Genomic DNA, 25,439 nt, shown 5'->3' with positions numbered 1-25,439 from the left:
TCAACTCTTTTGCGTCATCATTTCTTCCAGTTTTTTTTCCTTCTTTATCACTAAAAGCAAGCTTTAGAGTTTCTTTTGGCATCCATTTCAGTCTTTTCTTTCCAGTCTTAGTGTCCATTTGGCTTCTTTGTGCATGATGTTCTTGATGTCACCCCACAACTCATCTGGTTTGAATCATTCATGTTCAATGAGTCAAATCTATTCTTGATGTGTTTTCTGGACTCAGATGGGATATATTCAAAGTTGCATTTTGAGTCTCATGTACTTGTTTTGATGTTCTTCAGCTTCAACTTGAACTTGAAGATGAGCAATTGATGGTCTGTTCCATAGTCAATCCCTGGCCTTATTTGGCTGATGATATTGAGCTTCTCCCTGGTCTCTTTCCACAGATGTTGTTTATTTGATTTCTGTGTATTTCTTCTGGTGAGGTCCACATGCATAGACATTGTTTATGTTGTTGGATAAAAGTATTATTTGCAATTAATTAGTCATTGATCTTGTAAAATTCTTTCAAATGATCTCTGGTTCATTTCTATCAGCAGCACTATAATTTCCAATTACTGATACTTCTATTTGTTTCCATGAGCAACTTGGAAAAGTGGGATTAAAGGCCCAAGTAGCAAGATCAAAAGGGGAATAATACCCTTTAAGATTTGGGAGAAAGGAATAAAAACAAATATAGAAACTGGTCAATATGAGGGGCTGGCCCCAATTCCAACTACGTGGACAGCCCCCTCTCCTCGCAGAAGAATTCACTTCAGAGGACAGCACAGAAACTATAGCTCAGGGAGCGGGACATGTCTGATCAGAGCACACAGTAGCAAATAATGAAGGGAGAGAAAGAGAGAGTGGAACACATCCTGGGCCATCAAGCCCCGAGGACAATATTCCTGCTCAGAGCAGCCAAAGCACAGCGAGGACCGTAGGGCCGGCACCACTACCAGACTTGACGTCCCTCACTGACCCATAGCCCTACAGGGGACAACACTGGAGACACAGTGCAGGAATTTTGCCTGATCTGACACCACCACACTGAGATGAAACACTGAGAGTGTGTAACAGAACTGCAAGGGGAACAGCAACGAATTCCCCAGAGGATACCAAAAATAGACCTTGGGGCTGGGGCATGGCACATCATCAGACTGGACTGGAAAACACTCCTAACAGTCAACAATCAGACCTTAAACTTTTGTTGGGTTTTTGTTTTCTTTTGTTGCTTTGTTTTGCTCTGTCTCATTTTTTTGTGCATATTATTATCTCTGCAGGTCTATCTAGATAAGCTAGGTGGGATAAAATATCTGGAGGAGAAAATAACTGGACCAATGGTTCCAGGGGCAACATGGGAGGGGGTGGGGGAAGGAAGTGGGTGTTAATAACCCCAGGGACAAGGGAACACCAAGTGATCTAAAATTGATGGTGAGGAGGGTGTAGGAGGCCTGGTAGGGCTTGATCAAGGGCAATGTAACCAAGAGGAATTACTGAAACCCAAATGAAGGCTGAACATGATAGTGGAACAAGAGGAAAGAAAAAAGAAATAGAGGAAGAAACCAGGAGGCAAAGGGCATTTATAGAGGTCTAAATAAAGGCATGCATATATGTAAATATATATACGAGGATGGGGAAATAAACCTACATGCACATATTTAAAGGTTTAGTATTAAGGTAGCAGATGGACTTTGGGCCTCCATTCAAGTACTCCCTCAATGCAAGAACACTTTGTTTTATTAACCTGGCACTCTGTGATGCTCACCATCCCCACATGATCACTGAGGACAAGATGGGTGCATGGGCAGATGTGGTGAAGAAAGCTGATGGTGCCCGGCTATCAAAAGATAAAGCATCTCGAGTCTTATAGGCTTGAAGATAAACAAGCGGCCATTTAGCTGAGAGCCAACAAAGTCTACATGGAAGAAGAACACCAACCTGTGTGGTCACAAGATGTTGATAGGATCATGTATCAAAGAACAAAAAATCATATCATTTTGAATGTGGGGGAGTGCGGAGTGGAGACCCAAAGCCCATGCTTAGGCAACTTTACAGAACGGTCTCTGGGCGATGAGCCAGTCACAGTGCAGTATAGCACTGATGAAACATACAACTTTCCTCTAGTTCTTTAATGCTTCCTTCCCCTCACTATCATGATCCCAATTCTACCTAACAAATCCGGCTAGACCAGAGGATATACACTGGAACAGATAGGAACTGGAAACCCAGGGAATCCAGGACAGATGAACCCTTCAGGATCAATAACGAGAGTAGCAATACCAGGAGGGGAAGGGGAAGGTGGGGGAGAGAGGGAGAACCAATCACAATGATCCACAAAAAATCCCCTCCCTGGGGAATGGACAACAGAAAAATTGCATAAGACATGAAAAAAATAATTTATAAATATCAAGGGTTCGTGAGGGAGGGAAGGTGGGGGAGGGAGTGGCAAAATTAGGAGCTGATACCAAGGGCTCAAGTAGAAAGAAAATGTTTTGAGAATGATGATGGCAACAAATGTACAAATGTGCTTGACACAATGGATTTATGTATGGAATGTGATGAGTTGTACAAGCCCCCAATAAAATGATTTATTAAAAAAATGACCAGTTTGATGGAGTGGCAAGGTCCCCAGGGAATGCTGAAAGTGGACTTTGGGGCCACTCCTAAGGGCCAGCAAACGATCCTTGAACGAGCTACAAGCCTTTCTTTTGTGAAGTGTTTTGTTTTGTTCTTTGTCAGTGGTTTGTTTTTGTTGTTTTGTTGTGTGGTTGTATACTGTTGCTTTGTTCTCCTCTGTCTTGTTTTCGTGCATGTTAGTGTCTCCATACGTCTGTCTGAATAGGACAGGCTGGATGAACTATCTGGAGGAAAAACAATAGGACAGACAGTTCCGGGGGGACAGACAGTTCCGGGTGGGGGATGGGGAGGAGGGTAAGGAAGTGGTGTTAATAAACACAGGGACAAGGGAACAACATGGGACCCAAAATGGTAGTGAGGGGGGGAGTGGCAGGCCTGATGGGGAACGATCAAGGGTAAGGTTGCGTAGAGAAGAGGTATAGCTGTAGCCCAGGTGGGGATGGAACATGGTAGTGGGGCAGGAGGAAAGTCAAGGGAGATGGAGGAAGGAGCTGGGAGGCAAGGGGCATTTATGGAGGTCTAGACAAAGACATGTACATGCAAACATATATATGAGGATGGGGAAATAGATCTAAGTGTCTACATTTATAGGTTTAGTATTAAGGCGGCTGAAGGACCTTGGGCCTCTACTCAAGCACTTCCTCAATGCATGAATACTTTAGTTTATTAAATTGGCACTCTATGATGCTCACTCTCCTGACACAACTGCTGAAGCCTAAGTGGGTGAACAAGTAAATGTGGTGAAGAAAGCTGATGGTGCCCGGCTATCAAAAGAGATAGTGACTGGGGTCTTAAAGGCTTGAAGATAAACAAGCAGCCATCTAGCTCAGAAGCAACAAAGCCCACATGGAAGAACACACCAGCCTGGGTGATCGAGTGGTCCCAAAGGGATCAGTTATCAGGCATCAGAGAACAAAATATCATCATATCATTGACTGCACACCTCCATGATAGGATCGCTGAAGACAAATGGGTGCATAAGTAAATGTGGCGAAGAAAGCTGATGGTACCCGGCTATCAAAAGAGATAGTGTCTGGGGTCCTAAAGGCTTGAAGGTGAACAAGCGGCCATCTAGCTCAGAAGCAAAAAAGCCCACATGGAAGAAGCACACCAGCCAGTGCGATCACGAGGTGCCAAAGGGACCAGGTATAAGGAAGGCATCATGCAAAAAAAAAGAATATGTGTATGTGTATATATATATATATATATATATATATATATATATATATATATACCATATTTAATGAAGGGGGAAGTACAGAGTGGAGACCCAAGGCCCAAGTGTCGGCCACTGGAGATCCCCTCATAGAGGGGTTTAGGAGAGGAGATGGGTCAGTCATGGTGCGAGGTAGTACCAATGAAGACCACAGCTTTCCCCCAGATCCTGGATGCATCCTCCCTCCAACTGCCATGATCCGAATTCTACCTTGCAGGGCTGGATAGGGCAGAGGTTGTACACTGGTACATATGAGGACTGGAGGCACAGGGAATCCAGGGTGGATGATACCTTCAGGGCCAAGGGTGTGAGGGGCGATGCTGGGAGAGTGTAGGGTGAGTGGGTTGGAAAGGGGGAACTGATTACAAGGATCCACATGTGATCTCCTCCCTGGGAGAGGGGTGGCAGAGAAGGGGGGGAAGGGAGACTCTGGATAGGGCAAGATATGACAAAATAACGATGTATAAATTACAAAGGGCACATGAGGGAGGGGGGAGCGGGGAGGGAGGGAAAAAGAAAGAGGACCTGATGCAAAGGGCTTAAGTGGAGAGCAAATGCTTTGAGAATGATTAGGGCAGGGAATGTATGGATGTGCTTTATACAATTGATGTATGTATATGTATGGATTGTGATAAGAGTTGTATGAGTCCCTAATAAAATGTAAAAAATGAAAAGGAAAAAAAATGACCAGTTTGGAAATAGGAATTTGGGGGTTGTGAAAAATTATGTCTGATAGCTTGATTTACTTGCATAAAACAGGAATGAGTGCCATCTGTAAACTGAGAAGGATTGAGGATCTTAGGAAGACCTCAAGGGTCCCTGAAGACCACAAGAAGGAGCCAATTAGGGATCAGTAAAACCATTTCTCGGCACCATGAAAGACATAGCTGAGGTGACACAACATGAATCTATAGTGGTCCAGTCTCCACTGTTGTTTTACTGTCTTTGGCTGGTTTCAACATGAATGAAGGAGACATATTTTAACATCCAAGGACTGGATGTGAAGATTCAAGTGGAAAAACAAGATTTGAATTAAGTTAAGATACTGGTGAGAGAGGAAATCTCATCACCAACCATCAGATTCAAGGGAAGAATGAAGACCAAGAGGCAATTGATGAGTACGGAAGGGGAAGAGGAGGAATCAGAGGACTGGAAATTTCTATGAGGTGAAGTGGCAGATGAGAAGACATGTGAAAGATGGCAGATCAGAGAAAGACTACTGAAGCAGCACTCTTTTTGGAATTTTTGTATCCATTCTATTGTTAGGAGTAATTTGACTGCCTCTGCTACTAAGAATCACTTGATGAAGCATTTCCCCTTCAGTCTTCCTAAGATAATTAACCAAACAGCGGAGGAATCATACTGGTAAGACTCAGTGTCTGGTTTAGCTTTGAAATACACAGTTGACTATAGGATGTCCAGTCAACTATTTATCAGAGGGGAATATAAATCTTGATTAATTAAGCTTTTAGAATCAGGTAGACAGATGTGGATGAACATTGCAAAATTAGTGTACATATCTAGATCTCTGATGTGGTTGTTAGTATCGCAAAGAACTGGGAATTCCAAAACACTTAATTGTGCTCATGCAGAACTTGTCTATAGACAAAGAGGTGTTCATTAAGACAGAATAAGGGAATATTAGATAGTATAGAAACAAGGAAAAGTGTGTGTCAGGGTTGTGTCCTTTCACCACTTATTCAGTCTATATGCTCAGCAAATAATCTAAGAAGCTGGACTATAGGAAGAAGAATGCCAATCATGAGAGGAACTTCCAATCATGATGATGTTTGGAAATTCCAATCATGATGGGAGACAAATCTCGTTAATAACCTGCAATATGCAGATGATACACCTCGCTTGCTGAAAGCGAAAGGGATTTGAAGCACATCTGATGAAGACTACAACTCGCATTAGGGCTTAGGACTCAATGTAAAGAAAACAATTATCCTCAGACTGGAAATTAGATATAATGATATGGAGTACAGATTCAAGTTGTCAAGGATTTAATTTTGCTTGGATCCGTAATCATTGGTCATAGAAGCAGCCGTCAAAACGTCAAATGATATATTGCATTGGCAAGTCTGTTACACAAGACTTCTTTAAAGCATGAAGGAACAAAGATGTCACTTTGAGGACTAAGGTGATCCTGATCCAAGTCTTGATATTTTCAATGACCTCAGATGCATGAAAGGAAAGAAGGAGGAAGGAGAGAAGGGAATGTCAGAAGAGACTCTGAAACTTTCTCTCTCTTTTTTTCTTTTTCTCTATTAGGGGCTCATACAACTCTTATCACAATCCATACATATACATGCATCAATTGTATAGAGCACATCTATACATTCATTGCCCTCATCATTTTCGAAGCATTTGCTCTCCCTTGCATCAGGTCCTCTTTTTTCCCCTCCCTCCCCGCTCCCCCTGAAACTTTCTCTTAATCATTGACTAGAGAAAGCAAATGAAAAATAATGAAGTCAAAGAGCTGAACAGAAAATGTAAAAGGGCAGCTAGAGAAGACAAAGTCAAAATCTATAAGGAAACGTGCAAAGACCCGGAGTTTGAAAACTAAAAGAAGAACATGTTCAGCATATCTGAAATGGAAATAACTCAAGAACATACTCAAGACTTGAGTTGCAATATTGAAAACTTCGATGGGGAAAATATTGAACGAAGCAGGAAGCATCAGAGACAATGTAAAGAATACACAGAGTACGTGTAGCAAAAAGAACTAGTCAAGATTCAACCATTTCAGGAGACAGTATATGAGCAAGGACCAATGATGTTAAAAGAAGTTCACTCTGCACAGAAAGCATTAGCCCCAAACAACGCTCTGGGAATTGACAGAATATCAATGGAAATGTTTCAACAAATTGATGAAGCCCTGGAAGCACTTACTCTTCTGTGCCAGGGAAGCTGGAAGGCAGCTACTTGGGCGACTGATTGGAAGAGATCCATATTTGTACCCATTCCAAAGAAAGATAATCCAACAGAATGTGCAAATTATAGCACAATATCACTGATATGACATGCTACTTAAATTTTGCTGAAGATCATCCATTAAGGGTTATAGTAGTGCATTGACAGGGAGCTGCCAGAAGTTCAGGCTGGATTTAGAAGAAGCCGAGGAAAGAGGGAGATCATTGCTGATGTCAGATGAATCTTGGCTGACAACAACAGCAACAGTATAGGCATATCTAGGAGATATCCCAGATCACCACAATAAAATGCATATCATAATAGAGTGAGTTACACAGATTTTTTTGTTTCTCAGTGAATAGAAAAGTTATATTTATACTATATTATAGCCTATTCAGTGTATAGTAGTATTGTGGAAAAACTTGAAATATTGTGAGGATTACCAAAATGTGACACAGAGACACCAACTGAGCACATACTACTGTAAAATTGATGTCAACAGACTTGCTGTATGCAGGTTGCCACAAACTTTCAGTTTGTAAAAATTGTTTCAGTCTCTGAAAAAATGGAAAATATACCCGTACTGAAAACCAAATCTTACGTATATTGGGCAACATTTATGACTAATTATGTGATTAATTATTTAAGCTTGTTTTCATATTTGTACTTTGAAGCTTTCAAAATAAGTGAAATTTTTGGATAGAATATACTTACAATTGAAGGACAGGCTGAAACTCTCTTCTGAAATTCAGTCTCCATAGGCAGCCATATAGATTCGTATCATATCTGACTTTCTAGAAAATGAAAATGCTTTAGTACATATAAATATATACTCTGTCTATAAATAGATTATATATTTGGCCCAGTTACATTATAACTTTCTTACCAAGTCTTCAAGTGGTTGATGCCTCAGATATGACCTATGAAAGACATTTTGAATTATCTACTTCATTTTCTTTTTTACAAATTTAAAAACAAAAGAATCATGACTTTATTTATTGTTTGTTTGAGATGAACATGTTTGTTACTAAAGAATTCAAGTCTGTTTCAATCTTACCTTTCCTCGTCATTTTTTTTTTAAGCCACTCAAACCACTATTTAGGTTTGGGGGATAAGAATATATGTTTTTTATAGATAAGAATGTGTCTAAAAATAAAATAGTTACCTATAAATACAAAGTACTGAATGTTTACTATGTTTCAGATATTTTCCACATATAATAATGAATTTTTACAAATAATCAATAGGGTGTGAATTATTATCCTCTAATTGTGCAAATGATACCATTGTCAGAAATTATGTGAAATTTAAAAAAAGAAATTATGTGAAATTAGCTCAAGGATACAAAATTTGCTTTACTACTAAGAAAGAGGTATGATCACAAAGTCTGTGTTCATCGTGTTATTCCAATGCAGTTCTTTTCAAAATCTTAATTGGTCAAATAATAAACTAATTCAAAATCAGTAAAAAATAGGCTTATAGTTTAAAACTTCAGTTACCTCCTAAGTTAGATTTCTTTCTAAAATGGAATCCTTATATTTCATGAACTCACATATTTACTCCTAAAACCACCCTCTCCCACATATTTAGGGTCTTATCAATCTTTGAAGTTAAATCAACTTCACCAGCCACATACTCTATATCATGCTTCATTCAAGGAAACAGAACTTAAAGAAATTTCCACAATAGTTGAGCGCACTTACTCTGTATTCTTAACATTAAGAACCAGATGCAACATAAACTATTAAACATTTTTTTCTCACCCCTTCTATTCCACCAGGAGCCTCTAGGCTCCCTAATCCTCCCAAACAACCTAAAGTTTATTAAAATCACAAGAAGTGCATGCCTATTGGTTAAAAATTCTTTCATTGAGCTTAATTAAATAAGATTTTTCACTGCTTTTCAAAACTGTTGCAAAAATCTCAAAAGCTGTGGCCTAATAATCTCTTGATGGCTTAATTTTTTATAATTATGTTTATATTACAAAGAATGCAAAAATGAATAGAATATGAAAGTTTTAAACAAAGAATGATTGGTAGTTGGTGTGATAGGTAGGATTATTGTGCCAACCTGGCCAATAAACACATGTGGAATTAATAAGGTTGCAGTTTAATTGAAGGGCAAATAGATAAATGGCTCAGTGAGACTTGACTTTCTGTCTCTTGCTCTCTGGTGATTGCACCAGTGTGCAGCGACCTTAGCTAGTTCTCTGCCTCAACTTGCAAGCTACATTATCTGAGGGACACCCAACCCATGGACTGTGTCTCTGTAGTTTGAGGTTCCTTCAAGACCTGCTTCGCCACACTGCTGGTATATACATCACTTGAGCTAGGGACTGTCGGAACCTGTCATCTGGCTGGCTGTTGGTGACCTACTCTGCTGTTTGCTGCCTGTGGCTGGACTGCCTGTATTGCTCTACAGAAGACTCAGCTGTCTGCTGCCTTGACTTGCACCCAGCAGCCCTCGTGAGTTGAAGGACTGCTAGTGCATTCACTGTCTCACGGAAGTGAGTTGAACTGAGCCATTTGTACTGCTCTGTAGACTAATTAGCTGTTTATTTCTTATGTTCTATCTCTCTATCTATCATTTATCTATCTATCTGGTATCTCTCTATATAAAATCAAAAGTGTCTTGGTTTTGTTTCTCTAGAGAACCCTGTCTAATGCAGCTGGAAAATACACATTGACAATAGGAACTATGTCAGAAATTGCATGGCAGAATTTTGCAAGAACAAGACTTATTCATTGCAAATACCATTTTCCGCCAGCAACATAAATGATGACTATACTTTGGACTTCACCAGAGAGAATACACAGTCAAATTAACTTTCTGTAGAAAGAGACCACGATAAACACAATATAAATCTTAACAAGAGCTGACTATGGAACAGACCATCAATTGGTCATATGCAAGTTCAAGTTGAAGCTGAAGAAAATGAAAACAAGTCCAGAAGAGTCAAAGCATGACCCTGAACATGTTGTTGTTGTTAGGTGCCATTTCCAGCTCATAGTGACTCTATGTACAACCAAACAGAACACTGCCTGCTCCTGTACCATCCTCACAACTATTCTTACGTTTGCGTCCATTGTTGCAGCCACTGTCTCAATCCATCTTGTTGAGAGCTTTCCTCTTTTTGTTGTCCCTCTATTTTATCAAGCATGCTGTCCTTGTCCGGAGTCTGGCCTCTTCTGCTAACATGTCCAAAGTATGTGAGGACATCCTGTCATCCTTGCTTCAGAGGAGAATTCTGACTGTACTTCTTCTAAGACAGATTTATTTGTTCTTTTGGAAGTCCATGATACTTTCAATATTTGTCACCAGCACCATAATTCAAAGATGCCAATTTTTCTTCAGTATTCCTTGTTCACATGCATACGAGGCAATTGAAAATATGGCTTGGGGAGGCACACCTTAGACCTCAAAATAACATTCTTAGTTTTCAACACTTTACAGGTATCTTATGTAGCAGATTTGCCCAATGCAATGTGTCATTTGATCATGTCTGCTGTTTCTGTAAGCATTGGTTATGGATCCAAGCAAGATGAAATCCTTGATAACTTCAACTTTTTGTTTTCTTTTCTTTTTTTTTTACCATTTATCATGATGGTCTAGTTGTGAGAATTTTGGGTTTCTTTACAACCAGTTGTAATACATATTGAAGGCTACAATCCTTGATCTTCCTCAGTACATGCTTCAAGTCCTCCTTTCAAGCCCTCATTTTCAACATGCAAGGTGGTGTCATGTTCTAATTGCAAGTTGTTAATAAGCTTTTCTCCAAACCCAACACCACTTTCTTTATCTAAGCCTGCGCTCTCTAGTTGTTCAGCATACAGATTGAATATGTATGGTGAGAGAATACAAACCTGACACACACCTTTCCTGATTTTCAACCATGCAATATTCCCTTTTTCTGTTCATACAACTACCTCTTGATCCATGTGCATGCTTTGTATGAGCACAATGAAGGGTTCTGGAATTCCCATTCTTTCCAAGGCTGTCCATAATTTATTATCATTGACAGAATTGAATGCCTTGATATGGTCAATAATACACAAGCAAATATAGTTCTGGTATTCTTTGCTTTGACCCAATGATAACTCTTGCTCTGCGTCCTCTTTTGAATACAGCCTGAACTTCTGGCAGCTCCCTGCCAATGATACTGCTGCAACCATTGTTGGATGGTTTTCAGCAAAACTTTAGTTTCATGTGCTATCAATATTGTTCTATAAAATTTCCCATTCTGTTGGGTCACCTTTCATGGAATGAGTACAAATGTGGATGGATCTCTTCCAATCAGTTGGCCAACTCTTCCAAATTTCCTGGAATAGATGAGTGAGTACTGCCGGGGCTTCTTCAGCTTGTTGAAACATTTCAAGTGATATTCTGTCAATTCCTGGAGCCTTGTTTTTGGCTAATACTTTCATTCCAGCTTGAACTTTTCCTTCAGTTTCATTAGTGCTTGCCCATATGCTACTTCTTGGAATAAATGAATGTGGACTAGTTCTTTTTGGCATAGTGACTTTCCATCTTTCTTTTGATGTTTCCTGCATTGTTCAATATTGTGCCCATAGAAGTTTCCAATATTGCAAGTGGAGGCTTGACTTTTTGTTCTTCCTTTTTGGATTTCTAATTCTAAGTCCTTACATATTACATTAATTTTTATTTTGTCTTCTCGAGATGCTTTAACACTTTCTACTGAGCCCTTTTACTTCACCGCTTCTTCCATTTGCCCTGTCTACTCTATGATTAACAGCAAGTGTCAAGATTTCTTCTCACATTCATCGAGATATTTGCTTTCTTCCTTATCTTTTTGATGACCTATTACTGTTTTCATATACGATGTTCTTGATGTTACTCCACAGCTCTTCAGGTCTTCTGTCATTAAAGTTCAATAGTCAAATCTGTCCTTTAGTAGTTCTCAAAATTCAGGTGGATATTTTGGCTCTGGTGGACTTGTTTTAATTTTCTTCAGCTTTAACCTGAACTTACATATGAGCAATTGGTGGTCTGTATCACAGTCAAACCTTGACCCGATGTTAACTGCTGATATTGAGCTTCTCCATCATTTCCCCCCACAGATATAGCCTATTTGATTTGTGTAAATTCCATCAGGAGAAGTCCACGTGTAAAGTCACCTTCTGAGTAGTTGAAAAAAAAAAAGAGTATTTGCTATGTAGAATTTGTTAGTCTTGCAAAATTCTATCATGTGATAGGTGGCTTCATTTCTTATCACGAAGACCATATTTTCCAACTATCATTCTTTCCTCTTTTTTCCCAATGTTTGCCTTCCAATCACCAATAATTATCAATGCATCTTGATTTCATGTTTGATCATTTCAGCCTGAAGCTGTTGGTAAGATCCTTTGATTTCTTCATCACCTGCTTTAGTGGTTGGTACATAAATTTGAATAATAGTTGTATTGAACAGATCTCCTTGAATGTGGATAGCTACTGTAATCCTAGCACAGACAGCATTGTACTTCAAGACAGATCTTGAAATGTACTCTGATATTGAATGCAATGCCATTCTTCTTGGTGATATCATTCCCAGCATAGTAAGTCATATGATTTTCAGATTCGAAATGACCAATTCCAGTCCATTTTAGCTTCAGATTACTAATGCCTACTATATTGGTCTTTATATAGTCCATTCTATTTTTGACAACGTCCAGTTTTCCTAGATTCACATTTCATTTTTCCCCATTTTATTGGGGCTCATGCAGTTCTTATCACAATCCATCTATACATCCATTGTTTCAAGCACACTTGTACATTTGTTGCCATCATCATTCTCAAAACATTTTCTTTCTACTTGAGCCCTTGGTATCAGCTCACTTTTCCCCTCCCCACCTCACCAACCCTTGATAATTTATAAATTGCTATTATTTTTTCATTTCTTTCACTGACTGATGTCTCCCTTCACCCACTTTTCTGTTGTTCGTTCCCCAGGGAGGGGGTATATGTAGATCCTTGTGATCAGTTCCTCTTCTCTCCTCCCACCTTCCCTTCCCCTCCTGGTATCACTACTCTCATTACTGGTCCTGATGGGTTTATTTGTCCTGGATTCCCTGTGTTTCCAGCTCTTATCTGTACCAGTGGACAGGCTCTGGTCTAACCAAATTTGTAAGGTAGAATTGGGGTCATGATAGTGGGAGGGAGGAAGCATTAAAGAATTAGAGGAAAGTTGTATGTTTTATTGGTGCTACACTGCACCCTGACTAGCTCGTCTCTTCCTTGTGACCCTTCAGTAAAGGGATGTCCAATTATAGATTCACATTTAATACATTCCAAGTTCTGATTATTAATTGATATTTGCCACTGTGTCTTCTCATTTTGAGTCATGCCTCATCAGCAAATGAAGGTCCTGAGGGCTTTACTCTTGTAGGCTTTACTCCAGCCACATCATAATGGTTGACTCCACTTAGAGAAAGCAGCTCTTCCTCAGCCAGAGTTGAATGCCTTCAGACCCGTGGGGCTCATCTTCTAGCACTATCTCAGACAATGTTCTGTGGATATTCATAAGGCTTTCAGTACCTGACAATGTTTCAGTGCTATCCATAAGGCTTTCAGTGGCTATTTCCTCAGAAGTGGACAGACAGCCCATTTCTTCTTCATAATCTAAGTCTGGAAGCTCTGCTGAAACCTATTCACTTCGGTGACTCTGCTGGTATTTGAAAGTGACATAGTTTCCAGCATCACAGAAACACACAAGCCACCACAGTATAATCAACTGAGAGTCAAATGATGACTGCTAGGATGAGGAGACGCTAAAATGACTGGAAGAAATCGAAACTGGCCAGAGCAGCCAAAAGAGAGACCCAGAGCAGAAACAGAGGCACGAATGGCTCCCTAGTGGGAGGAGATTTCAGAGAAGTTTCCAGAGTCAGACCTTCTCTCTCTTAAAGAAATTTAAGCTATTTTACACAGATGTTGCTTCAGAAACTGAGATCTGGTGCCATCTGTGGTCTCACCTTTGGAACTACAATCCAGAGAATCCCTTGCACCTGCTATCATATAGTGGGAACGTTGTGGCTGTTGATAAGAATCTTGTCGGTTCCAACCCCTAGCAGCCCTATGCACAACAGAAGGAAACAATGCCTGGTCCGGCACCATTATCACAGTTGTTCCTATATTTGACCCAATTGTTGCTGTCCTTGTGTCAATCCATCTTATTGAGGGCCTTCCTTTTTGTAGCTACTCCTTTACCAAGTGTGATGTCATTCTTCCGGGACTGGTCTCTCCTGACAACATGTTCAAAGCATGTAAAATGAAGTCCAACCATCCTTGCCTCTAAGGAGCACTCTAGCTGTATTTCTTTCAAGAGAGAGGGAATCGAGCATGTTTGAATGGAAATTCCCAGAATCTCAGTGCCCATCAAGAATCCTTAAACTCCAAACTTAAGCTAGGGGAAGAAGCTGATCTATCTGCTTTACGGCTTATGACTGCCTTAATAAAATTCTCCATTGTTTCTATGTCTGACCAGAGTAATTCTTTCTCTTGGTAAAAGATGAGTCTGTTTTTAGTGAGGCAGCCAGGAGAAAGAGGGGATACTGAAAAAGAAACAAACAACAGAACATCACTACCCACGAGGTCAGCCTGGAATCTTACCCAGGCAGGAAGACAAGTGGCCATCAGAATTCCTTTTCAGTCTGTGTCTCACTAACTGCCTCCAGTGAGCATCTAGCCAGCTCCAGAGATGAAACTTTGCTGGAGAATTTTTCTTCTCTTTTTCTACTTTTCCTTTTGGTCATGTTTGTTTCTGTCTATTGTTATTTTATTATCTTGGGTGGAACCAATTTAAGGCCCCTCTTGGCCTGGATTGAGCAAGATGCCTTCTACCACCTGAAAGATGACAGACGGGGAATGTGGAGGTCTCAGACTTCAGACCTAGGGAGACCAGGTTGAAGCCCCTGTAAGGCCTGGTGAGGGGAAAAGGGGACATATCTCCCATCTAGAAGATGATGGGGAAAGGTGCTGTTGGCTTTCCGTTTTTTTGAGATGTGGGTCTTCCCGTGGTAGGCTTTTTCCTGGGTTGAAATTATTTTGTGTGTGTGTCTGTGAAGTTAACTCTCTCCAGAATCTCTGTCTTGCTCCCGAAAACCAGGGTTCTGTTCCCTTGAACTGTTCTGGTTTTCCTCTTACTTTTCCATGTACAGAGGATATTGTGAGTGTAACATGAAGAACATTGAGCTTGAGTGTTTTAGAAAAGCATTTAGCCGACTGTATCCTTAGATACAGGGGGGAAGCAGGCAGTGAGTTGGTCCATTTAATTTCCGAAATTCAGGGTTTGCCCTTTACCCAAGATGGCGCCCACCTGGAAGCCAAACGTGGGTCCAATCTTGTTGAACAAGATAGCACCCACCTGGGAACTACATGTGGGTCTGCCATGAGGTAGATGGGCCTCCACTTTAGAAATATTAATTAGATGAATTGTATATGGGTATATTTTATTTCTTTAGGAGCACAACTTCAAATTTATAATATGTTTATGAATCAAATTGGTTTAATATTACAATGAATAAAAAATACATATGTCAACTTTAGAAACAAGATCTCTAAGTAATCTGCCAATGTAAAATTGAGATAGAAAAGGTTTTCTATAATTTGATCTATACTTAGGTCTGATGAAAGCTATTATCCCAAATGCAAAAGAGATCTATCCTGTGGTTCTAAACCTTCCTAAGCCCACAACCCTTTAGTACAGTTCCTCAGGTTGTGGTGAGCCCCCAACCATAAAATTACTGTTGCTGCTACTTTCATAACTGTAATTTTTCTACTTGGGCGACCCCTGTGAAAGGGTCATTCAACTCCCAAAAGGGTCATGACCCACAGGTTGAGAACCACTGCTTTAGACTGCATATATATTTTTAATTGGTAACGGGTACTTTATTGGTTGTTTTGAGGATCAGTACGGAGAAATTGTTAACAATTTGTACATAATTCTTTGTTCAGGGTCACACTGGCTGTATTTCTGATGTTTGAGGTTGGAAGGGTATGAAAAGGCAGGCACTTTGACCACTTTGCTGCCATCAGCTGAGGACGTCTTCAAAAACTGACTCAGCTTGGTATCCGTAGCTACGGGAAGACCAGAGGTCTGCTCTGGATCTTCGGCCTGCTCCAGATCTCTGGCCTGCTTCAGCTATCTGACCTGCCCCGGATCTCTGGCTTGCTCTGGATCTCTGGCCTGCTCAGGGATCTGCAGTCTGCTCTAGATGTCAGGCCTGTTAATAGGTCTTCAACCTGATCTGGATCTTCAGCAGCAGCTGGAGATTCTCATCATGTTGGCAGGGTAACAGGGTTGGGGGGAGCAACACAGCTGCAGGTAATAATTCAGGGTCTTATAAGACAGTATACATTTCTTACTAACCAGGCTGGCAGAGTTTGGAGATGTTTTAGGTTCCTGCTCCAACCTCCCTCAGTCTCAAGAATATTGGTTTCATTGTTGTTGTTGTTGTTTTGGGTCTTCTGATGCCTGTTACTTGATCCCGTCAACACCTTATGATCCCATAGACTGGTGAGCTTCTTCCATGTGTGCTTGTTGCTTCTCTGCCAGATGGCTGCTTGTTTAACATTAAGCTTTTAAGACCCCAGGTACTTTATCTTTTAATAGCCGGAACCATCAGCTTTCTTCACCACATTTGCTTCTGTACTGTTTCCTTTTACCTACTTTCTGACTGGGAAAAGTTTTATCCTCAGACTCTAAAAAGGAAAAGACTTATATTCTTTTGTAATTCGACTTGACCTCAGTATAAATGAGGGAGAGTAAGGAAATTTGGCCTGATAATCGTAGTCTTAATTTTATCATTTTACAATTAGATTTGCTTTGCTAGAGGCAAGTAAAGTGGGCAGAGGTCCTTTATGTGCAGGCCCTAATGGCAGTGTGGGATGCTCCAAATTGATAACATTGACCCTGCCTTCTTGTTTGTCTTGGGAAAGAATAAACCAGAACCTGAGAGTGTAGACACTGGCTCCCAGTCTCCACAAGTGGAGCCCCAGGAGCCAACAGCTCCCTTGACTCCGGAGCTCATGTTCTTTAATTAGAACCTGTAAATCCCAGTAAGAGAAATGCGGTGAAGGCAGGAGGAGGAACCATCAACTTTTCTCTTTCTGAGAAACTCTAGGGCCAGATGGCATAGTCAGGGTCCAAGCCCTATTCACCAGCAGAACCTAACGAGCAATAAAAATAAATTAGAGAATTTTACCAATGACCCAACAAATTGATTAAGCGATGAGGAAAGAGGGTTAAAAGATAAAAGTTTACAGCTTATCTGCTCCGGTTACCAAAAAGGAATTATGAAAGCAGAAGATGTGTCCAGCTATATCTCTAGTAAGTTTTTGAGAAAGCAGGGGTGGGTGGGGTGGGGTGGGGGGAGTAGTATGCCTACAGAAAATAAGTTTAATAGAACTTTTCCTGTTTAGCATTAAGCTTGCTCCTCACATATGAAAACAACAACAACCAGAAAACACACTCAAGAAACTTAAATGCTTAATGCAGGCAAAAACAAGTCTATCCCAAAGTCACAGCTTCTGAAGTCACTGAAGTAAAAGATCTGACCTGGTGATTTTAAAGGAAGGTGCAGGAGACAAAGGGAGGGAGGAAGAAAGAAGGAAGGAAGGAAGGAAGGAAGGAAGGAAGGAAGGAAGGAAGGAAGAAAGGGCAAAGACTTGGAGTTAGAAAACCAAAAGGGAAGAAAGAACTTAGTTTTGTTTTTTTTTTAGCTGAAACAATGAAAGAAAAAATAATGAAGACTTCTATAGGCAAAATGATGAATGAGGGTATGAAGCATCAACACAAGATGAAAGGCGAAATATTCAGAGTCACTGTACATCCACGTCTTTCAGTAGCTAGCATATAATCAAGAGCTGAAGGTACTGAACGAAGAAGTCCAAGCTGCCCGGAAGACCTTGACAAAAAACAAGGCTCCAGGAATTGATGGCATACCAATTGCAATGTTTCAACAAACAGATGCAATACTGAAGCCCTGATTCATATGTACCAAGAAATTTAGAAGACAGACAGTTAACTGGCCAAACAACTGGAAGAGATCCATATTTGTGCTCATTATAAAGGTTATCCAAAAGAATGCAGACATTATCAAACAATTCCAGTAATATTACATGCAATTACAATGTTTGCCGACGATTAGTTAAACACGATTGCAGCAGTACATTAGCAAGGAATTGCCAGAAATTCAAGCTGGATTCAGAAAAGGATGTGGAATGAGGGTTATCATTACTTAGGTCTCAGAAAGATGTTTACCTGGGTTTTATTAACCACAAAAAGGTATTTGATTATATGGACCATTACAAATTATAGGCAACATTCTTAAGAGTGATAATTCCAGAACAACTAATTGTGTTCATGTAGAATCTGCAAAAAGATCAAAAGCCTATTGGTCAAATGGAACAAGGAGATAATATATGATTTAAGAAAGTTTTATGCCAGTTTTTTATTCAGGGGCAGACTATACAGTAAACAGGGTGAGCAAAGGCCTGCTTGAGTTTATTTACTAATCTGTAGTGAACAGCTTCATAAGTTTTTCACCACATCAAGTCAGTTTTTACCTTTCTTACTGGGGACTATACCTGTCAGGGATTGTCAATTTGAAAATAGGTTTAATTTTGATGGAAGGTGCTATGTGGTAGGGAGAGATGCCAGCCCTACCAAGCAGAATCTTTGATGTGCTGGGGAAAAAAAATTAAAATTGTTTACTACAGATTAGAAAGCACATATAAGCCTATGCTTATCTTGCTTATTGAGTCATCTGCCCGTTTGCATCCTTTCACCCTACCCATTCAACTTTCTGAGCACATAACCAGAAAAGCAGATCTACATACACACAGAAGAGTGCAACATTAGGATTAGAGGAAGACTCATTAACAACCTGCAACCTGCAGATGACTGACCCAAACTTGCCTATCAAAGGAGGACTTGAAGATATTGCCAGTGAAGAGAAAAGAATATAGCCCTCAGTGTGCATTATATCTCAACATCAATCTTCACAGGTGGACCAATAAGCAAAATAACGACAGAGAAAGCATTGAAATCATCAAGGATCTAATTTTACTGGGACTCACAGTCGATGCCCTGGAAGCAGCAGTGAAGACATCAAATGATGTATTGCATCATTTACATATCTACAGCAAAAGACATCTTTAAAGCATTCAACAGTAACGCTATCACTTTGAGGACTAAGATGCATTTGCCCAAGCCATAGCATTGCCCATATTCATATGAAAGCTGGAAAATGAATAAGGGAAATTGAAGAACAATGTATGTCTTTGAGTTATCATGTTGGAAAAGAATTTTGAATACACCATAAGCTGCCACGATAACAAACAGCCTGTCATGGAACATGTACAGTCATAATGCCCATTAGAACTGAAAATGGCAAGGCTCAGTCTCACGTATTTTAGAGATGTTGTCCGGAGGGACCAGTCTCTGGGTAAGACCATCATGCTTAGTAAAGTAGAGGAATAACAAAAGAAAGGGAGATCATCAAGGAGATGGGTTGATACTGCAGCCTCAACAACGGGTTCAGACGTAGCAACAACTCTGACGATCCTGTAAGAAGGGGCAAGCTTTCCTTCTGTTGATCATAGTATTACTATGAGTCAAAGCTGATTCAATAACACACAACAGCAATAACAACAGAGATAAAACCAGAATTTATGTATTAAATTGTTAATGAATAAATCTTATTAAATAATCATATAAGAAAAATACAGAATATAACAAAAATTCAATTAGAATATTTGAAATCTCAGAACTATCCAGATAAACCTGTAATTTCTACCTAGTTTAGCTCTAGGTGCCTAGAAGTAACATAAAAATTATGAGTTCCTGCCCCAAAATGGAACTTTGCCCCCCAAAGCTATTTATTTAATTTTTTAAAACAAAACAACTTTAACACCTTCAAAGTACTCTCCATAACACTTAATGCATGTGTCAAATCTGCGATTTCATTCTTGGAAATATTTTTCAAACTCATCTCTTTGGATGGATGACAGCACCTCCCTTGCTTTTTTCTTCACCTCTTTTACATCGTCAAATTGTTGCCCTTGCATGTCCCTCTTCATTTGTGGAAGCAAAAAGAAGTCACACAGAATGAGGTCAGGTGAATCAGGTGCATGGGGCAAGAGAGGCATGCTGTTTTTTTTGGTCCCAAACTGGCACACTGAGAGGGCAGCATGAGCAAGTGTATTGTGGTGGCAAACCCAGTTCCCAATCTGCCACAAATCAGGCCTTTTTTTGGTCACACAGTGTTACTCAATGTTTTCAGAACCTCTAAATAGAAAGCTTGATTAACAGTTTATTTGGTGGAACAAACTCCAAAAGGCACTATCCCCCTCACATCACATCTGATTTTGGGGGGTACCCCTTCATATTTATTCTTGTGTCATACTAGAGGGAAAATATGGAAGATGAGATTCTAAATAAATAAATAGAAAAAAGCAAATCTACTGTCTTCCAATCAACCCTATGATTTTTCAAGGCTTTGCAAATTTTTAAAGAACAGACGGCCGCCTCTTTCTTCTGAGGAGCCACTGGTGAATTTGAACCACCAACCTTTTAAGTTTGCTTTCTTTATCCAATTGACTGGAAGGGAGAGACTATGACTCACTCTGTTTCTTGTAGGCTTCTGAAAAATGTTTATGGTCTTTACCTATTTTGTTTAAGGCGAATGCTGACTGCACAGTGTCAGTTCAAGCACATTGCTACTGATAGGAATTCAAGGAATAGACACCAACTAATTATTTGTACTATATTGATATAAAATGCAGTGCTTATATTAGAAAATGATTTCTTACTTTTCAATCACATAAGAAAAATCTGGATGAGAGCATTTTTTTCTAGAAAATCTACAAAATATAAAACATAATGATGTTATAGTAGTATCATTTCTTATAGATTTACATAAATTTAGCTCAGTGATTCTCAAATGAAAGAGTAGCACAGAATCATCCCTTAATCCACACACTCTCTAGAACTGGCATGTACACCCAACATTTCTTCTTTTTTTAAAACCAACTTTAAATTTATTAATTTACCTTCCATTTCATATATATATATTGGAATTCATAGAAAAGCTATCAAAATTAAGACAATTGCTTTGGGTTGTTTATGTCACAAAGTTTTCTTTTAAAATCTCTCTCTCTCTCTCTCTCACACACACACACACACACACACATACACACACACCACACACACACACCACACACACACAATATAGCTTTCTTGCTACCAGAGTTTAAAACGTGTCGGTTGGGAGTAGATGTCTTTTCAGATGAGAGCAAATCATTGCATAAGTAGACTCAGATAAAAGCCAATGCTACTTCACTTTCACCCTCATTCTCAAGCAAAGGAAAAGAATTCCAAAAACTTGCTGTCTCCATTATACATTTAACCTTAGCTAAGCATTATGAACTTGATTTTTCCCCATGTAGCAGAGCTATGGAAAGTAGATGACAAAAATCCAATGTGCATGTGAAGGTAAATTGCAGCACTATTAACAATAGCCAAAAATGAAACAATTCTAAGTCTTTATCAACAGACAAATGGATAAATAAAAGTTTTATACATACCTGAAACCAAAGCAAACCCACTAATTGATTCCCACTCATTGAGACCACGTAGGGCAGGGGAGAACTGCCCTATAGGATTCCTAAGGTGACAGTTGTTATGGAAGCAGACTGCCACATCCTTTTTCCTGTGGAGTGGCTGCTGGGTTCCAACCAAGTACCTTTCACTTAGCAGCTGAGAGCTTCAGGCACTGTGCCACCACAGCTCGCTAAAATTCATGTCCTGATACATGATACAACATGGGTGACATTGCATTTATTCTTTGTGCAATAAACTAGACACAAAAGATTACATAGTATAAAACCCCAAATCAAAACTAACTGTCCTTGAGTCCTATAAGACAGGGTAGAACTGCCTCCTGTGAGTTTCTGAGATTGTAACTGGTATCGGGAGTAGGAAGCCCAGTCTTCTCCTGTGAACTAGCTGGTGGTTTTGAACTGCCAACCTTGCAGATTGAATCCCAATGTGTAACCACTGTGCCATCAGGGATCCTTTACATAGTATAAAAAGTATAACTTTACATGGACTATCTAGACTAGGCAAATTGATAGAGAAAGTACATTCGAGTTACTAAGGAGTGGAAATAGAAGAAAGGAAGTTATTGCTTAATAGTTGAAGAATTTCTATTTGGGGTGATGGTGTTTTGGAAACAGATAGTGGTCATGGTTGCACAACACCGTGAATGTAATTAACGTCACTGAATTGTACACTTAAAAATCGTGAAAATGGCAAATGTTATATATTTAACACAGTAAACATTCCTATGTGTTTCACCGTCAATCATAGTAAGATTAGAAAATCATACTTTGGGATTCTCTGGAAGAAGTGAAATATGACAGCCGATGTGAGGTGGAAAACAGACCTTGCTCCTCACTTCTTGAGGAATGAACTGTGGAGCCATATGATAGAAACTGATGTGAGCGGACTCTCTGAGGGGAAGTAGAGGACAATGCTGCCAATAAGAAAGGGCTTTATTCTTCTAGTGTCATTGAAGTGTACTGTCTAACTCGGCAAAAGGTTTTGAAAAATGGGCAACAACGTCAGTTCCACTTTGGATTTCATTATGGACCTGCGAGTCACTAGACTAATGTTACTGATAATCATTACCATTTAGTTCATGTGTTTAATATTTTTCAAAGTAAAAGAGGTAAAATAGACACAAACTTGCCCTCTAACAGCGATGTATTTATGGGGGTCACAGCCAACAGCTACTTGGAAAACCTACAGAGAAATAATAAAGGCAGTAAATTCTGAGGTTCTGATGCATGTGATCTCAAAGATTACTAAAGCTACAATTACCTGCTAGATATGGTAGCAGGTTTTTGTTAATATTGGTCTGTGCTATTTTCATTTTTCTTTTTAAATCATTTTATTGGGGGCTCGTACAACCCTTATCCATACATTCAGCCATTGTGTCAAGCACATTTGTACATTTGTTGCCATCATCATTCTCAAAACATCTGCTTTCCACTTGAGCACCAGCTCCTCATTTCCCCCCCCCCCCCACTCCCCCTTGCTCTGTGCTATTTTCCTCCTTCTTCCTCGATCATTTCCCTCTCTTTGTTTGCTTCCATTTGTTCTTACTGCTCACATTTTCTGCTTCCCTACATCACTATTCAGAGCACTAATATGATCCTATCTGTCACTGCCACCTCTATGACCATTACTATGAACTCTGTACTTTCAGCTTTCACCCCTGACTCAGTGGGCAGGCTTTATTTTGCTTACTCATTTAATTTCCAACTCAAGATGTCATAAACTCCAGTTGGCATAATGCCTTGGCTTTCAGGCTAAACACTTTCTACTGTATGTTGCTACTAATTTGACGTCTCTTTAACCAGAGCCTGGTTCTGCTCTAGGACAACGTACTCATTGCTGCCTGCACACACTCCACTTCAAGGCTTTCTAAGAGCTGGCTGGACCCCTGCATTCTGCTTTAAATATGATACTGTGTCCTGCACATTTCTACAAGGTGAACTTGGAAACCCTTGCTACTTGCTACCGTTACTCATTTCCTTCTAAGAGGGACTTGGGAGCCAGGAGGGTGGAAATAGGGTGTAACAGCAAGCCAACGCTTAGTAGATGCAAAGACCTGTTCTTGCTAAACCAAGAATTTTGGCAATTTATTTATTCCTTATTTATAGAGTACTTTATTAGTTTCTGTAATCAAGTCCATGTAGATAAGACCTTACATAAGTGATGCAGTGCTATCCCTGTACAAATGGGAAAAAAATGAAGATTGACATTTCCAGACCACTATGGCTTTTAATTTCTGTACAATGCAACTCGACATGGTACAACTGGGATACTTTTCCAAAGTTGACAGCACATCTAAAGTTTTCAAAAATCAAATTATATATGCAAATCTATTTACATTTATATAAAAAGACCAATATGGGTAGGGGGGAGAGAGAGGGGGTGACACACAGAACAGAACTTCAAAAAAACAGCAAAGTTCTGTTACTCTTGTGGTATCTGGCACTATTTTTTTATTAGCTTCTCAATCATCATCTGGGAAGAAAACATTCTGAATAACATCATTAAAAAACAGCTCTGATATAGCATAGTCACTATTACATATCATAAAGAAATTATAAAGGTATTTAATATTCATACTGGTATGACAGTACAATATAAAATTACAGGATGTATTTTAAATTTTATTAATATTATTTTAAAGATAATTTCATTTGGGCCTCTTCCAGTTATTTTTAAAAATCATTTTATTGGGGGCTCATACAGCTCTTATCACAATCCATATATCTATCCATTGTGTCGAGCACAGTTGTACATATGTTGCCACCATCATTTTCAAAACGTTTTCTTTCTAGCTGAGCCCTGGGCATCAGCTCATTTCCCCCCTCCCCCTCCTTCCTTCCCTCCCTCCCTCCCTCCCTCAGGAACCCTTGATAATTTACCTTTTCTTTTTTTCATGTCTTACACTGACTGATAGCTCCTTTCAACCCACTTTTATGTTGTCTGTCCCCCAGGGAGGGGATTATATGTAGATCATTTTGATTGGTTCCCCCCTTTCTCCCCACAACCTTTCTCCCTACAACCTTACCCTTACCCTACTGGCATTGCTGCTCTAATTATTGATCCTGAGGGGTTTTTCTGTTCTGGATTACCTGTGTTTCCAGCTCTTATCTGTACCAGTGTGCATGCTCTGGTCTAGTCGGATTTGTAAGGTAGAATTGGGGCATGATATTGGGGGGGAGTCGGGGAGAGGAGACATTAAAGAACTAGAGGAAAGTTGTATGTTTCCTTGGTGCTATACTGCACCCTGACTGGCTCATCTCTTCCTTGTGACTGGGTCCAATTGTCCTCAGATGGGTTTTGGGTCTCCACTCTCCACCCCCTCATTTAAATTGATAAGATTTTTTTTGGTAAAAACTATTTTACAAAACACAAAATAACCCTAAATAAAAACAAACAAACAAAATCATTGGATTCATAGAAAGATGACCTAGTGGAGGCAAGCAGTACATGCAACCTGTCCATTGTTTTGTTTTTTTAAACATTTTATTAGGGGCTCATACATTCTTATCACAATCCATACATGTACATACATCAATTGTATAAAGCACATCTGCACATTCCCTGCCCCACCTGTCCATTATTTTACAAATTCTGTCATGTTTGAATAGTGAGAACTCCATGGAAGAAAGGGTACCAAGGAGTGCTTCAAGGTTTTGGGTCACAACTGAACGACAGCAACATTTCGAGCAAAAGCAGTAGCAAGCATTGTTTATTTGGAGATGTCCAAGAATCTTTGTCATCTGGCCACTCATCCAGAAAGAAGGGGAGAACAGTTGCTGTATTTGGTTGTGTTCAACTCAACCACCATTTTACAAAACTAGCAAGTTGTCATCAAAAAGAGTAAGGTTCATCTATCCAGTACCAATTATCTTAAGTTCTTCACCACCATACCTACAAATGCTGTAACCATAGCCAAAGAACACAGGAGAGCAAAGAAACCATGTTCTAATAGAGTGGCTGAGACCACCACATTATTTGGGGTGACCTATTCTCCTGCAGTGTTATTTTCACTCATATTTCTGGTGTTTCATCTAATCACCTGGATTTTAGTTCTAAATTATA

The 25,439-nt window shown here is 39.7% G+C and overlaps 1 protein-coding gene across 1 annotated transcript in view; it reads right to left on the bottom strand.

Annotated features, from left to right (window-relative positions):
• The window catches only part of CATSPERE (catsper channel auxiliary subunit epsilon), a 134,807-nt gene that overhangs the window by 48,017 nt on the left and 61,351 nt on the right, over positions 1-25,439 (bottom strand). Inside the window, exons 8-11 of the mRNA XM_075542684.1 lie at positions 22,507-22,559; positions 20,567-20,617; positions 7,641-7,674; positions 7,469-7,548 (exon numbers count right to left, since the gene is read on the bottom strand). Of these exons, the coding sequence (XP_075398799.1) occupies positions 7,469-7,548; positions 7,641-7,674; positions 20,567-20,617; positions 22,507-22,559 (218 nt within the window). The remainder of the gene's footprint in view (positions 1-7,468; positions 7,549-7,640; positions 7,675-20,566; positions 20,618-22,506; positions 22,560-25,439) is intronic.

This window comes from Tenrec ecaudatus, chromosome 1 (genome assembly GCF_050624435.1).
Source record: "Tenrec ecaudatus isolate mTenEca1 chromosome 1, mTenEca1.hap1, whole genome shotgun sequence".
Classification (NCBI taxonomy): domain Eukaryota; kingdom Metazoa; phylum Chordata; class Mammalia; order Afrosoricida; family Tenrecidae; genus Tenrec; species Tenrec ecaudatus.
The sequence above is the reverse complement of the archived record's forward strand: the minus strand, read 5'-3'. Positions and strand labels throughout refer to the sequence as shown.